This window comes from Aethalodelphis obliquidens, unplaced genomic scaffold (assembly GCF_003676395.1).
Source record: "Aethalodelphis obliquidens isolate GAN/ISIS:26980383/991018 unplaced genomic scaffold, ASM367639v1 scaffold12, whole genome shotgun sequence".
Classification (NCBI taxonomy): Eukaryota; Metazoa; Chordata; class Mammalia; order Artiodactyla; family Delphinidae; genus Aethalodelphis; species Aethalodelphis obliquidens.
The window spans coordinates 30,710,253-30,726,247 of NW_020837956.1; the positions used below are offsets into that span (position 1 = coordinate 30,710,253).

The window sequence follows — 15,995 nt, forward strand, 5'->3', positions numbered from 1 at the left end:
TTTGATGGTACCTATGATATAAATTTATTAAATATATAAGGACAAGTCAAAAGCCATGATAAACGTGGAGAAAAGAACATTAAATTCTTTTCATCCTATTTTATAAGTCAAGTCTTTCCCTTTCTAAAGTTGCTAGGAGAAAAGATTAAGCAGCACAAATCTGCCCTGATATAATTGACCCCTTTGGCTCTAGAAAGCTGATTTGGTTCCCTAAAGCAAATGTGGACATATTTTGAAAGTTTCTACCAAAAATGATTAGAAAATTTAGTGTTTAACCATTCTGTTTCATAAGGTATTGCAATTTCTAACTGTAGTATCTCCTACTATATACATTGCACCCATTTTCTTTTATTCTCCTCAAAGTAAAGGAACAGAGTATCTCCGTACTCCATATAACAATGTTTTTATTTTTAATAGAACTCTGCTATAAAAGCTGTATATTATTAAGTGTCTACCTTGAGTGATAGTTATTTTTAGCAGTACGAACAAGATGCAGTAAATTGTATTCTTAGGTCAGCAAATAGCCTAAATCTATTATTTTATATGAGGTAAATACTTGCAATTTTTAGATACTTCACATGTTCTTTTTCTTTTTGGGATATCTCCAAATATTCTGTCTTCCTTGATGCTGTTGTTTTGGTTTGCGGTCGTTTCTTTTTCCTTATAACCGTGATTCTTGAGGGTGAACATGATCATCACAGCATGTATGTCCAGTACTAGGCTCAAAGAACAGACCGACTGAAATTTAATTTGGTGGTTATTAAATCAAGAGCCATTTTAAAAATTGAGATTCAGGGATTCTCAGCTACGAAAACGGAATCTCCAAAGGTGGAGTTTGGAAATCTGTATATTTTTTAAAACATCCAAATTGATGATAAAGAAGTCAATCTGTATATCAGTATTTGAGAAAGCTGCCACAATTGGTGGCTATGTGTATATATATATATAATCTTCTAAATAAAATCTTTTCACCAGGCTATGCCTCCTTTAAAGACATTTGTTTACTGCATGTACTCAAATAGAAGGCAGATGCCCATAAGAAGGGAAAAATCCAGTAACAAAGGAAAATGTATTTTAGTCGCCATTCATATATGAAATTATTAGGCAAAATAATCAAAATGTGTACTTGACATTAGGTCTACTAATTTAATTATACATGAACACAAAATCACAGGTACAAAGTGATATATTTAACATTTAGAAATACTGCTTTGTTTCCATTTACATTTAAGGAATTAATTTTTTTAACCTTTCTCATGTGTCTTCAGCGTTGGCATCTTTACGGTGATTAGAGCTGTATTTTGAGTAATTAGAAGAGTTGAGTGATGGATTTTTCCAGAGCTCTTGATCTTCTCTTTCATCTATATTATTTTAAATATAGCACTTTTAATAAATCATCTTTTGGGCTTCCCTAGTGGCGCAGTGGTTGAGAGTCCACCTGCCGATGCAGGGGACACGGCTTCGTGCCCCGGTCCGGGAAGATCCCACATACCATGGAGCGGCTGGGCCCGTGAGCCATGGCCGCTGAGCCTGCGCGTCCGGAGCCTGTGCTCCGCAACGAGAGAGGCCACAGCAGTGAGAGGCCCGCATACCGCAAAAAAAAAAAGAAAAATCATCTTTTAATTTAAATAGGGTAAAATTTACTCTTTTTTGTGTCAAAACTTAGGAGTTTTGATAAATGCATGAAGTTGTGTACCCAACACCACAATCAAGATACAGAACAGTTCTATTATCCCTCCCCCCTACCCCCCTCCCAAATTCCCTTACAGGGCTCCTTCGTAGCCAAACCTCCCCCGCCCTTAATCTCTGGCATCACTGATCTGCTCTTTATCACTGTGGTTTTGCCTTTTACATAATATCACGTAAGTGGAATCATAATATGTAACCTTTTGAGTCTGGCTTCTTTCATTTAGCATGGTGTATTTGAGACTTATTCATGTTATCATTATCTGATTAATAGCTTATTCCTTTTTATTACTGAGTAATAATTCCACTGTATGGATGTACCACAGCTTGCTTATTCATGTACCTATTAAAGAACATTTGGATGGTTTCAGTTTTGGTGGTTATGAATAAAGCTGCTCTAAACCTTTAAGTGTAGGTTTTTGTATGATAGGGTTTCATTTCTCTTGGTTAAGTGCCTAGTACTATAGTAAATGTTGTAGATTTTTAATTCATTTTTCAATTATTCCTCCTATTTAGAAATATTACTGATTTTTGTATTGGCCTAGTATCCAGTGACCTTTCTAAACTCACTTATTAATTTAAACACTTTTTCTTTGGAATTTCTTTATACACAGTCATCTCTCTTTTAAATACGGTTTGATTCTTCCTGTCCAATCTGTATACTTTTTATTTCCTTTTCTTATTTTAATTGAACCATCCAGGACCTCCAATAAATGTTAACTAGAAGCAATGGGACTGCACGTCCTTGGCTTGTACTTAATCTTAAAAAGAAAGCACTTGGGCTTCCCTGGTGGCGCAGTGGTTGAGAGTCCGCCTGCCGATGCAGGGGACACGGGTTTGTGCCCTGGTGCAGGAAGATCCCACATGCTGCAGAGTGGCTGGGACCATGAGCCATGGCCGCTGAGCCTGCGCGTCCGGAGCCTGTGCTCCGCAACGGGAGAGGCCGCAACAGTGAGAGGGCCCGCGTACCACAAAAAAAAAAAAAAAAAAGCAGTTGATATTTCATCTTAAAAGTAATGGTTAGCTGTTATTTGTTCTTGTTTGTATTTCTTCTCTTTATTTCTTTCTTTTGGGATTAGCCAAGTAATTTTTAGTGTTCCTTTTTAAAATTTCCTCTACTAGTTTGTTTAGCTACAATTTTTGTTTTTTTTTGTTTTTTTTCCCAGTGGTTGCTGTGCGTTCCAATATGCATCTTTACCTTATAGTTTACTACTGTTTCCCTTTAAAGTGAACTTGGGATAGCTTCTTTACAATTATATTTTGTTCTCAAAATTATGAGGTTACACCTCCAGAAATGATGACCAAATAAGTCAGTGTTAAATTTCTTCACATCTTTTCCTCCTCCACCCCAATTCACCTTTTTTTAAAACCGGGTTTCCTCTGTCAGGTACCTCTGTAATATACAACACTTGCATTGTTTTAAGTCTTTTCAGGCTACCATAGCTTCCCAGGAAACTGCCTTGTTTACCAAAATAAAGTTGAGAGCACCATAAGGTATGGAGACTTCATACAAGAACTTTAATATGATAATGTGACTTCTCAATTTGGGAAACTCTTCACTTCTCTTCAGAAACATATGGATATGAACTTAATAACACTTGCCTCTTAAAGCAGCATAATCCTGTCCACTTATTGAGTTGTCAGTTAGTTTATGCCTATGCTGATAATTTTTTAAAGCAATCTTTATAGATTATTTTGGTTTTATTTAAACAGGATGAATTAAACCTTGCTGATTCTGAAGTGGATAACCAAAAACGAGGGAAACGGCATTATGAAGACAAGCAAAAAGAACACTTGGATACTTTAAATAAAAAGAAACGAGAATTAGATATGAAAGAAAAAGAACTAGAGGTTATCCATCATTTTTTTAAATGTTTTGGTTACACCCTTAGTCATGATTATTAAAGTGTGTTTTCCTAATGTCATGTTTTCCAAACATAGACATGTTGTCCGATGACTATCTGTTTTGTATGAAGTAACAGCTGTTTCAGTGAATCAACAGAGGAAAAGACTGAGGGACTCTCAGTGTGGGGACTTCTTAGATCAACATGAAGAGGATTTTAGGCAGCACTGCCACAGCCCCATGTAGTGTCACTGAGTGATTTGGAAAATGGCACGCCCTCCACTGAAATAGTTCCTTAAATGCCCAGGTTGGCAAGTGCATACAGCTTTATGTCAGAAAAATGCTCCCCTGCCTCTGAGTAACTTGGATGTGAGCTGGGTTGCAGTTCAGCTCCCACTTACTAGATAACGTTTGTTGACAACTGAAAGCAGCAGCCTTGTTTTTAGAGGAGAGTAAGTTGAGGGCAACCGTGGTTTAACCTAAAAGAGATGAATTCCAGCTTTGCTTTTACATGTCTTAGGAAAATGATTTAAACTCTGGAATTCATTTCCCTACTTGTTTAAAACTTACTGTACTACAAGTGTCGTGAATATAAATACTATGTTTGATATGTTACAAACACGAGGGTCTTTGTGTTTCAGTACTACTTGATGTTCAGAATCCATCCTAAAACACACAGAATGCTATGTCTGACCTCAGCACCCTGGGTGCCAAACCTTTCATAACTGCTACTTGAAATTTGTTTCACTAGGAAGTTATGGAGCTCTTACAAATTATTAAAGTGTGTACACCAATGCAATTTTCTCTTGAAGATTATGACAACTCTGGACCGTATTCTCAGTATAAAGCTTAGAACAATAATGATATTAAACGTAATTAAGATACATTTCTTAAACATAAGTTCAGAATTCTGTTTTGCATACTTTGGCACAAGTAGTACAGTGAATTGTTATATCAAAGAAGAGTTTTAAAGTTAAACATCTGTTATCATAGGAGAAAATGTCACAAGCAAGACAAATCTGCCCAGAGCGGATAGAAGTAAAAAAATCTGCATCAATTCTAGACAAAGAAATTAATAGATTAAGACAAAAGATACAGGCAGAACATGCTAGTCATGGAGATCGAGAGGAAATAATGAGGTAAGTGATTGCTCGCTTTTCTACTTTATGATATTATCCATAGATATATAATAGTGAGACAAAAAATAACATTTATATATCAATCTTAAATTTGGGTAAAGTGTTGCTATGGCATATAGTTATAGCTAAACTAGCCTTTCGTACATGTATTATTAATAATAAACATTTTTCCTTTGGAATTATTACAGAACTCATTACAGAATGACATTTTAACATAGTTGCCATTTTTATACCTGTAAGATTCATATAGACATGAGGATGTTCAGCTTCAGAAGTAATCAAAGAAATGCAAAGCAAAACAATTAGAAGCCATTTTCATATATATCAAGATGAAAAGAACACATATTTCATGTCAGTGAGATTTCAGTGCAATGGATGTTTTTATATTGTGAAAATGGAAGCTCTAGTTTAGTTAGAGCACGGGTTCTGAAGCAAGAGTACCTCAGTTTGAATTGCAATTCTGTTACCTACTAAACTGACTTTGGAAAGTTATCTAATCGCTCTGAACCTCAAATTTCTCATCTATAAAATGGGTATAATTATAGTACTTACCTTATAGAGTTGTAATGAAGATTAAATGAGATAACCCATAATAAACAATGTATAGGATACATAATATGTTAGATGTTATTGTTATTAGTCTTTCTGAAAAGTTTTAAGGTAGTTTATGTTAAACGCCTTTAAAAATTTCAATTTGGCCAAGTAGTTTTGTTGTTATAATCCAAAATGAAAAAAACAATTTGTACTTGGATGTTTATTGCAGCATTAGTATTTTTTTTAGTTGAGATATGGTTGATTTACAATATTATATTTCAGGTGTACAACATGGTGATTCAGAATTTTTATAGATTGTAGTCCCTTTATAGTTATTATAAAATATTGGCTATATTCCCTGTGCTGTACAATATATTCCTGTAACTTATTTATTTTATACATAGTAGTTTGTATAACACTAAAAAATTAGAAATCTTGTATAACTGGATGATAATGATTGAATTACAGTAGAAAATTATAGCTATTAAACTTTATGAAGAATTTTTCATATTAAAAAAGGCAGGGAACAGGAGTGATCTCAATTCTGTTTTCACAAACTTTGGGGAAAAAGGGAAAGAAACAAAAATAGTAACAAGTTTTTCTTTAAAATAGGTAATACCTTACATGTTTTAAAAATATAATGTGAAAGGGCAGACAATGAATTTTTTCACTTTTATTTTATTTTATTAAATTAATTTATTAAATATGCTTTCAGTGTTTCTGTATGCAAAGGCAAGATGATATGAGTATGTGTTTTCATCCTGCTGGGCCCTCTCAGAGCTCCCTGCACTCCCTGTTCTTCCTATTAAATATATTTGAGATTTTACTTTATGTTTCGTTGAATGGCATTTATTTACTTAACATTTTTTCCATAAAATAGGCAATATCAAGAAGCAAGAGAAACCTATCTTGATCTGGATAACAAAGTAAGGACTTTAAAAAGGTTTATTAAATTACTGGAAGAAATAATGACCCATAGATATAAAACGTATCAACAATTTAGAAGGTAAGTGTATTAAAAAATATTCCCACGTATTGTACATGTTTGTTTTTTCTTCGTTTTCACATTCTCGCTTATAAATAATAAAATTAAAAGAACTTGCATGATTTATTCAGAAAAGAAATGGTGGTAGTGCTTGGGATCCTGGATTTGAAGGGACTTTTATAGTGAGCTTTTTAAACTTAAACTGCATTAGATATGCTTTACTGGATAACTCATAGATGGCTGTTCAGTCTATGCTTAAATGGGTCATTTGGAAGCTCGTTGGTTCTGTTAACAGACTGTTTCACTGTTGGACATTGCATGTTCTCAAGGCATATGCGTTTTGATGGGACGTGTTAAGGCAGTTTCTCAGTTGATTACCATGATCTACTAGAATGGTGTAGCTCCAGGGATGCAGAGTCTATGTTTTGTTTGCTGCTGTATCCCCAGTACCTACCGCTGTGCCTGAAATATAGTAGAAACTTGATAGATATTGGTTGAATGAATGAATACAGGATCAGCAAAACTGGATGTCATTAATATACCCAGAAATGTGCAGATTGACAGGGATAAGTTAACCTCAGCTAAAATCACAAGCAACAGAAATAAAGGACAGTTTATAGGGTAGGGTTGCCCTTTGATATACTTGGATCCAAGGCAGCCCTAGTCTTTCCACCTAACCTGTATTTTCCCCATGACATTCCCTCAGTAACATGCGTTTTAACTACTTATACCAAAAACTATAATCTTAAGACTATAGAATTTTTTTTTTTAATTTAGCTCTAGTACGTATGGGGAAATTCAAATAAAGCCATAACGAGAAACGGGCTTTGCATGTTTGACCATATTCCTTAACTGAACTATAACTTAGTTCTTGAAATGTGTATTTCAGTTTTATATGCATGTTATTAGGACTTGACTTAAAGAGTTTTTAATTTTATCCTTTTGAGGCTGCCTTGCAGTTTTGTTAGGTGGGACCAGAGCAGGCTTTGGTGAAGGACTGATTTTTTTCCTACCTGTGCAGCTGGGTTCTTCTGGGTCCTCTGTTGATATGTTGTGAGGTTGTTCCACTCATGCCTTTGGGAATATGAACTATTCCTGGCTCTGGGTGACCTCGGGGGTTGTTTCTGGTTCTGTTGGGTGTTCCTCTCACCAGCCTCGGGCAGTATCCTCTCACGGACACTGAGGAGGACGGTGCTCAGCCCGAGGCTCTCCCTCCCGCCTCTGTGGTCCTCTGGAGCTCTCTCTGTGCTGCTTCGTGAACCGGAGGTGCCTTGACCGCCCCAGACCCCTAACAGGAAGACTTCTGGACTCTGCTTGGGTTTCCACTCCCCTTTACTCTCAACATAAAAGTAACGTGGGGCGTTCACAGGGCTCAATTTGTTTGTTTCCCATCTTTCAGAGATTCTTTTGACTGGAACTGTCTGCGATGTCTGATGTCCAGAGTCCAAAAACTCTTGTTTCATAGACTTTGTCCAGTTTTCTAGTTGTTTCACGCAGAAGAGTAAATCTAATGCCTATTACTGTGTCTTTTCCAGAAGCAGTAGGGTTCGTTTTCATATTGTTATTCAGAAAATTTTAGAATATTTTCTGTAAAGGTATTGGTCTTATTTAGTTTTCTATCTTGATATGTTTCTTCACCACTGACATGTTTTATATTGTTTATCCAATCTTGGGAGGACAATAAAAATGGTCAAATTTTTTAAATTGTTTATCTCTTTACACTGGAGAACCTTGCCATTTTATGAGGACAGTCTCTTTTAGTCATCCCATGAGTGGAAGCAATTGAAGAATACGTATCAGTATTGAAAGAAAGAAAAGTTAACAGAAAATTCTGAAAACCAGCTAGCAATAGTTGTGGCAGCAAAAGAGAACTCAGACTATCAGTATTTTCGAATGTGGAGATTTAATACAGTTTAGGAAGGGAATTGGGAGGGAAAAGAATAAAACGATAGTTATTCCGAAGAAAGGAGCCTTGGACTCATTAAGGAGCAAAGACGTCAAGAAAAGTAGCCAGTCACCTGTCACCTAGATCTTATATTCTGAATACCATTCCGCAACAAAAGGAACCAAGGCTCCTTTGAGAAATGGCTGATGATACCGGAGCAGAGCAGGGAAGGTGTAGATGAGCCTCTTGCTATGCCAGAAAGTAAGGAAGTGCCCCCCCAAAATGTGGAGTCATGATAAAAGGACATAGGCAGCTTGAAGGGGCTCCACTGGCAAAAGCTGGGACCAGTTGAAGACCAGAATAAATAAGAACCCAGTGAATAAAATAAGAATCCGTGACTGCGTCCTTATAAACAGAAAGGTGGTAAGTAAATAAATGAGGAAGAAGGGAAAGCTCTTCCTTACAGCAGAATGCCATATGACAAATAAGTGAAGTTCACGTTGTGCTAGACAGTGCGTAAGGTATTACAGGTACAACATGATTAAGAGATTGCCTTTGCCCTTTTTGCTACTGTAAAGTTAGGAGGAGACAGGCAAATGAATAGGCAGTTTACCATTATCTTAACACTACTAGAGTTTAATCCTCTCAAGGACAAGATTCATGTCTTCTGTATTAGGGTGATATATAAATTAGTTGAATGAGTGATACATTCATATGGACTGACTGTAATATAATGGGTTTCATTATATGTGGGATGACATCTTTATTCATTTTATAGATGTTTGTTTATTATAAAAGGAAATGAAGTGGTAAAAATGTGGAGACATGAACGAAATATAAAGACACAGGCAAAAATCATCTAAAATTTTACCTATTAAATGGGCACCAGTGTTAACATCTTGGCATACTTTCATCTGGCCTTACATGCTGGTGTAAAGATCATGCTGAATATACAGTTCTGTATCTCTGTAATCTTTTTAATATGCCCAATTTCTTTTTTCAAGGTGTTTGACTTTACGATGCAAATTGTACTTTGACAACTTACTATCTCAGCGGGCCTATTGTGGAAAAATGAATTTTGACCACAAGAATGAAACTCTTACTATATCTGTAAGTATCTTAACTCTTTGCGTGTTAGTCATTAAGAGAATTAGCTGCTTCATTTCTTTTGATGATATTTTGATCTGTTGTCATTGGAAAACAAAATAACTTACTTTGAAGTTAAAGATAGTCTTTGCCAAAGTGTTGAAAATTAAATTGATTTTACTGACTAAAGCCATTACTTTAGCTTTTTATTTTTTCCCCCAGACAGCCACATTATTTTCTTATGGTGATAATTAGGAATTTTATTTTCAGTGATAAATATTTACCTTCTCTTTAAACTCCACTGGTTCCTTTTTAAAATTCATGTAGCATTTTAAATTACGTGGGACATTATAGAAAGTGTATTCTCTGGCCCCACTATAGGAAGCCAGAAGAGAATTACTCAAAGAATGTTCAACCCCATGTAATTGTCTTTGTGCTACTTATTTTGGAAGGTATCCCTAGATCTAGCCTCTTTTGTATAAAGGAAGCCACCACTTTCAAATTATGGAGTCTGTGTGTCTGGATTCTATCACAGTCACATGCATTAAAGGAGGAGTGTGGGATATAGCATTAAAACTGCGCTTCCCCGGTGGCGCAGTGGTTGAGAGTCCGCCTGTCGATGCAGGGGACACGGGTTCGTGCCCCGGTCTGGGAGGATCCCACATGCCGCGGAGCAGCTGGGCCTGTGAGGCATGGCCGCTGAGCCTGCGTATCTTGAGCCTGTGCTCCGCAACGGGAGAGGCCACAACAGTGAGGGGCCCGCATACCGCAAAGAAAAAAAAAGAAAAAAAAGTGAGTCAGGAGGTCAAAAGCAGCTACTCACTCTAAATAATTGGGTCAAACTTTTCAAATATTTGCATACTATTCTTAGTTGCCATAAATTTTATACTTCCATTTTAATACTTAGAATAAGTAATAATTTGCCATACAGATATGCAACTAAGAACCCATCTAAAAATTTTTAAGAATAATAATAATTGAGAAAAAGAATGACAATACATTTAAAAATGGTTAAAAGTCATTAATTCGCCAAGTGGTGAATAAGCACATGAAAAAGTGCTCAGTATCGCTAATCATCAGAGAAATACAAGTTTATACCATAATAAGTTACTATCCCACTCCTATTATTGTGACTAAAATGAACAAGATTGATAATACCTTGTGTGGGTGAGGTTGTGGACTTAGAACGCTTATACCTTGCTAGTGGGAGTATAATTTGGTAGAACTAATTTAGAAACCTGTCTTGCAGGGTCTATTAAAGCAATTCCACTTTTCAGAACTCTTCAAAAACCAGTAAAATTTATCTACAGTAATTAAAGTCAAAATAGTGGTTACCTTTTAGGGGTTGGTAGTTGACGGGAGAGGACACAGGGAATCTGCTGAGATGCTAGAAATGTCCTGTCTTGATCTGAGTAGTGGTTACCCAGGTGTGTGTGTATATGTGTACGTATATGTCAGAATTATTTGAGCTAAACACTTAAGCTTTGTGTTCCTTACTGTATATAAATTATACTCTAGTAAAAATTATACTCTAGTAAAAGAAAATATTAGGTGTTTGGATAATTTATCCCCAGAGCCATAGCTGTTCAAGACAACTGAAACTAGATTTTCTGACATTATCATCCCTGTTATTCAACAGAATATTATTGCTTTAAGAATCTTCAAGTTTTCTAGTGTTCATTTTACAAATAACAAAACTGAGGCAGAAGTCCCATGATAGGTTTACTAATAGACCAGGGATAAAATTTAGATCTCCATAATTTATCTGGGGCTTAATTCATTAGAATGATACAAGATGCAGTTTGGGAGCAAAAGACTGCATCCTGTTTCTTAGTTCTTACTGTTCTGTTTTGTGTGTGTGTGTGTGTGTGTGTGTGTGTGTGTGTGTGTTTGGTTTTGCTTGGCTTTTTACTGCTTATGTTAATGTTGCTTTTGTGTTTGGATTTTCATAGAGAATTCAGACTTCAGATGATAAATATAAAATTTCAGTGTATGTTTAAATTCCGAATTTTTTATAACCCTTAGAAGATTAAAATACAAGTGAATGCTCACTTGAGAACCAAATAATTTTTCAAATAGTGTTTTGGAAAATACGTGAAGCTGTATATCTGTTAAAACACATATGATAAAACTGGTTGGTGCTCTGTTTTTTCAACTTGAGCGCATATATGTATATCTGGAATTCTCTTAAAATGAAATCGAGTTCCTTCAAATGTTACATATAATGTCTTCTTAGGAAATTATATGAAAATGTTATCTCCCTAATTACTTTTATATTGTTCCCATGAACACTTACTAAGAGAAACTTTTAAAAGGGAGTTATGTATTTCAGTTGATTGCTGCTGTTACTCTTTGGCCAGTGTGAGCCTCTTTAAGTTGGTCCTGTGTCCTTTTGACACTCAGTAATTACTCTGAAAGCAGTTTAACCACTAGATGTCACTAGAATTCAAGTAACAAAAGATTAACTTGGCACTTAAAATGTTTGACAAAAAGAAATAAAGAAAACAATCCCATTTACAATAGCATCAAAAACAATAAAATACATAGGAAATTTAACCAAGGAAGTGAAAGATCTATACACTGAAAACTATTAAGACATTGATGAAAGAAATTGAAGAAAACACAAATAAATGGAAAGATAACCCTTGTACATGAATCAGAAGAATTAATATTGTTAAAATGTCCATACTATCCAAAGCTATCTATAGATTCAGTGCAATCGCTATCGAGATTCCAAAGGCATTGTTCACAAAAAGAAAAGACAACCCTAAAATTTGTATGGAACCACAAAAGACCCCTAATAGCTAAAGCAATCTTGAGAAAAAAGAACAAGCTGGAGGCATCACATTTCCTGATTTGAAGCTATGTTGCAAAGCTATAGCAATCAAAACAGTATGCTATTGGCATAAAAATAGACACATAGACCAATGGAACAGAGTAGAGAGCCCAGAGATAAACCCAGGCATATCTGGCCAACTAATATTTGACAAAGGAGCCAAGAATATACAATGGGGAAAGGATAGTCTCTGATAAATCGTGTTGGGAAAACTGGATATCTACATGCAAAAAATGAAACTGGACTAACGTTGGTACTTTTATTATTAAACCTTTGGACTTTTGGTATGTGAGATCTGGTTATGACGAGAAACTGTTTTCAGTTTGATTCTCTCACAATAAAACAGAAACCACCGTTACACAGCTCACTGTTTTACTCTAAAATATTTTGAATAGAATAGTTGTCGTTTCCAAGTCACTAAATGATTTTTTAATCTTCTTTTTTACTATAAACTCATCCTTTCTAATGGTAGCCAATCTTTTTTGTAAAGAAATTAATCTGTTTTTTTCCTATACTTTGTTTTTTGTCAACTCATTCAAGGTTCAGCCTGGAGAGGGAAACAAAGCCGCTTTCAATGACATGAGGGCCTTATCTGGCGGTGAACGTTCTTTTTCCACAGTTTGCTTCATTCTTTCTCTGTGGTCCATTGCTGAATCTCCTTTCAGATGCCTGGATGAGTTTGATGTCTACATGGTAGTGTTGACTTTTAAATTCTCTAATTTTTTGGTTGTTTGAAATGTATATTTTGAAAGGAAGCAATTCATTCTTTAGTTTTACCTATAACAGAAAAGATCCTGCTCTGATAGTTTTGTCTGTGATAAGTGATAAGAGAAGAACCAAAGAATTCCAGTTCTCTCCCTTGCTAACATACCACACTGGCAGGGACCCCGTCCTGGATTTGCAGCCTTTTCCCCAGTTTGCTTCCATCTTCCATTTTTACACATAATTATAAGCAGTTCCCCACATTTGCTTTCCCTGACTCTCGCCACTGTTCTCTCCCTTCCTGCACAGCCACACTTTTCAAAACAGCAGTGTGTGTAACAGGAGGGAGCGAGGACACTGGACTTCGAAGTTAAAAAACCGAAGATTGAGACCTACCTCTGTCACCAGTTCCCCAGCTGACTTTGGGCAAGATATCTATCCTCTTTGGGCCTCAGTTTCTTCATCTATAGAATAGATTATTAACCTTTCCTACCTTGTAGGGTTAGAGCGAGGCTCCAGTGAGGTCCTATCTGTAATGTGCTCACTATGGTGCGGGCGCACAATAGGGCCTCCCAAATCAGCTGTGAAGCATTCTCCTTACTGCTTCATGCCTCCTTCTTTACTAAATCTACCGTAATCTGGGTTTAGACGACAATATACTCCAGCAAAGCTTGTTTAGCAAAAATCATAAGAACTTTAATTCGGTGAAGTATGTGGCACCACAGACTGACCTTCCATCTCTTAAACTGTGTCTTCTTACCTCCTCTTCGTTCTCCGTGCGCCAGTCTGCCTCCCCTAATTCGGGTGCCCTTAAATGTTTGAGGTCTTCTTTGTTTTTCATAGTGGTGTTAATTTTCCTGGATATCATGTTCTACCTACCCCCAGCCCCCACACACACAGACACACACAGTCCCACAGGCTGCTGTCTACGTTTGGATCCCTCCCAAAGCTAAGCATCTCATTCTGACATCTCTCTTGTTCTCTGGACCCGTGTGCTCGACTACCTGTGAGACCTCATCTAGTGAACAACCCACATCTCAAGCTCAGCGTGTCTGAGTCTGAATTTTTCTCCTCCAAGCCTTCCTTTTCCTGAATTCTTTTCCTTGATTAGTTGCAAATTGCCATTTCCAGCCCAACACCTAACTGCAAAACCAGTGATTTATCTGTGATTCTTCTTTCCTCGTTACGCATGAAGTCTGACCCCTGTCTCTTCTCTTTTCAAGTATCTCCCTGGTCCCCGCCCTCTGCTCCTTCCTGTTACCTCTCCTGTCCTCGCCTCTCGCGTGTTGTCATCACTTCCTGTCCACACTCTCAGACTTTAATCCTGCCCCTTCGCAGTTCCTCCTTCACTGTCTTGCCAGGTTTATAGTTCTAAAATAAATCTAATTGTAGTCACTCACTTGCTTGAAAATCTTTGGTTTAATTCCAAAGGGTGACTTTGAAACCCTTCATGGTACGGTAGCCGCTGACTTTTTCAGCTGGACTGAGCTGTTTGTGATTTTCCAGACTCTGCGCCTCTGCCTGTTGTGCTCTTCCTCGTTGTATGTCGCACTCCGACTCATCTTTCAGGACTCGGTTCAGATGTCCCCTTTATGTAGCCTCCATGACCACCACCCTGCCAGGCAGGATTAGGGACTTCTCAGAGCTCCCTCAGCACCACCTGACATCCACTCGTGCAATTATATCATTTTTATATTTTATAGTATCTAATATTATATATCATACACATTTTATTATTATATATATTATATTTATATATTTTGCATTCTATTGCAATCCCCTATTTTCATGTCTGAATCACCCACCAAATTTTCAATTTTGAAGTTGTCAACTCTGTCTTAATCATATTTCTAACTCCTAATGCCTAGCCCATAATTAAGATTTAGAAAATGCTTATTTACGAATCAGAATTCATATTTGTAAGTGCTATATAATCCTTCAGTGGTTTTTTTTTTTTTTCTATGCTGTAACTGCTGAAGATTAGTTAGAAATTCCTCTGAGACTTGGCTTCAAAGCTGATTCACAAATCGTAGAAGATGATTGCTCTTTCCATATAATATTTTTGTCCAAAATGCTATTATGTAGACTTATCACCCATCTTATAAGTCAAATTTAATTCTGAACAATTTCTTTCTCTTTCAGAAACTTACAGGTTCTTAGTCAGAATGACATTTTGCCTCATTGAAATTATTCAGAAAAATGTACCCAAGTTCTGAGAACCAATCCAGTGGAAATGAATAAATATTTCTTGGTGCACTGGGCAGCTTTGCTATTAAATGATGGGCTTCCCCAAGGCATTGTTTTGAAAGGACAGTTTTCACTTTGGGCAAGCTCCGGTCACTTCTGTTAACGTTAAGTTAGATGACTTTAGGGATATGCCTGATGGAAGAATTTATAGAGTAAGAGCCACTGAGCAGTGTAGCTGGGGTGCAGGGCCCCTGTCTGTCTCCAGAGCCCAGGTTCTAAACCGCCACGCCATACGGGTACGGCCACATGCGGTTTCATTTGTCTGTGTTTTCAAATTTCAGGAGTTTTCAAGGGAGGAGTGAGGTACTTGGATTTTTGTTTTTTCTGTTATTTAACTCAGAAAATGGAAGCACACAGTTTAATTCCTGTAGTCAAAACCTGTTATAACCAAGCATTTTTTCCCTATACGTGGCTGTGCTGTTTAACTTATTTTAAAGATTCAGTTGAGAAATTAGTCTGTAAATTCAAATTGACTCACATTGTACAAATTGTAGAAGGTGATGGGACAGAGTTTTTAGAACACCTTAATCATTGAGGGAAAACTTGAGAGACTTAGTAAGTTTGAATCTGGTCACCTTTGATCCTGTTCTCCTGAGTAATTGAATATTACTGTAGAAATTAGATTCACTCTGCAACATCTAGTTGTATCTTTTGACTATTTTCTGATTATTTTAATTGTTAAGTATATTTGAGGCAAGGGGCTATACTCTGACTATAGGAATTCCTGGAAGATACATGTTATTCAGTTATTTTCCCCTAATAATTTTAGATACTATCTCTCACAGTATGTATGAATTGCTTGGCATCATAGATAAGATAATGGATGATCCTTGGATAAAAATCCAGGGGTTCATAACAACCAGTAGAATGCTCCTTTCACAGGAACATGATTGACACAGCAGCAACTCTGACTTCTGCCTCTGTTCTCCAGGATATGGTTAACCGGAGAATTGCGATGGATATGATACTCAAGATGGCAGATTCCCAGCGCTTCAGACAGTTCATCCTGCTTACCCCTCAAAGCATGAGGTAACTTTTTAAAACTCTTCTAT

General features: G+C 36.6%; 1 protein-coding gene across 4 annotated transcripts in view; it reads left to right on the plus strand.

The window, feature by feature from the left end:
- Positions 1-15,995, plus strand: part of SMC6 (structural maintenance of chromosomes 6) — a 77,017-nt gene that overhangs the window by 53,625 nt on the left and 7,397 nt on the right. For 3 of the 4 annotated variants that reach the window (XR_003434174.1, XM_027113780.1, XM_027113781.1), the window contains exons 21-26: positions 3,400-3,537; positions 4,523-4,668; positions 6,083-6,208; positions 9,077-9,182; positions 12,535-12,687; positions 15,875-15,972. Coding sequence is in view for 3 of the 4 variants with exons in the window: in XM_027113780.1 (XP_026969581.1) it covers positions 3,400-3,537; positions 4,523-4,668; positions 6,083-6,208; positions 9,077-9,182; positions 12,535-12,687; positions 15,875-15,972 (767 nt within the window). In the remaining variant the exon portion in view is untranslated. Of the gene's footprint in view, positions 1-3,399; positions 3,538-4,522; positions 4,669-6,082; positions 6,209-9,076; positions 9,183-12,534; positions 12,688-15,825; positions 15,973-15,995 lie in introns of those variants that run through there. The other variant, XM_027113782.1, reaches the window with a different exon arrangement.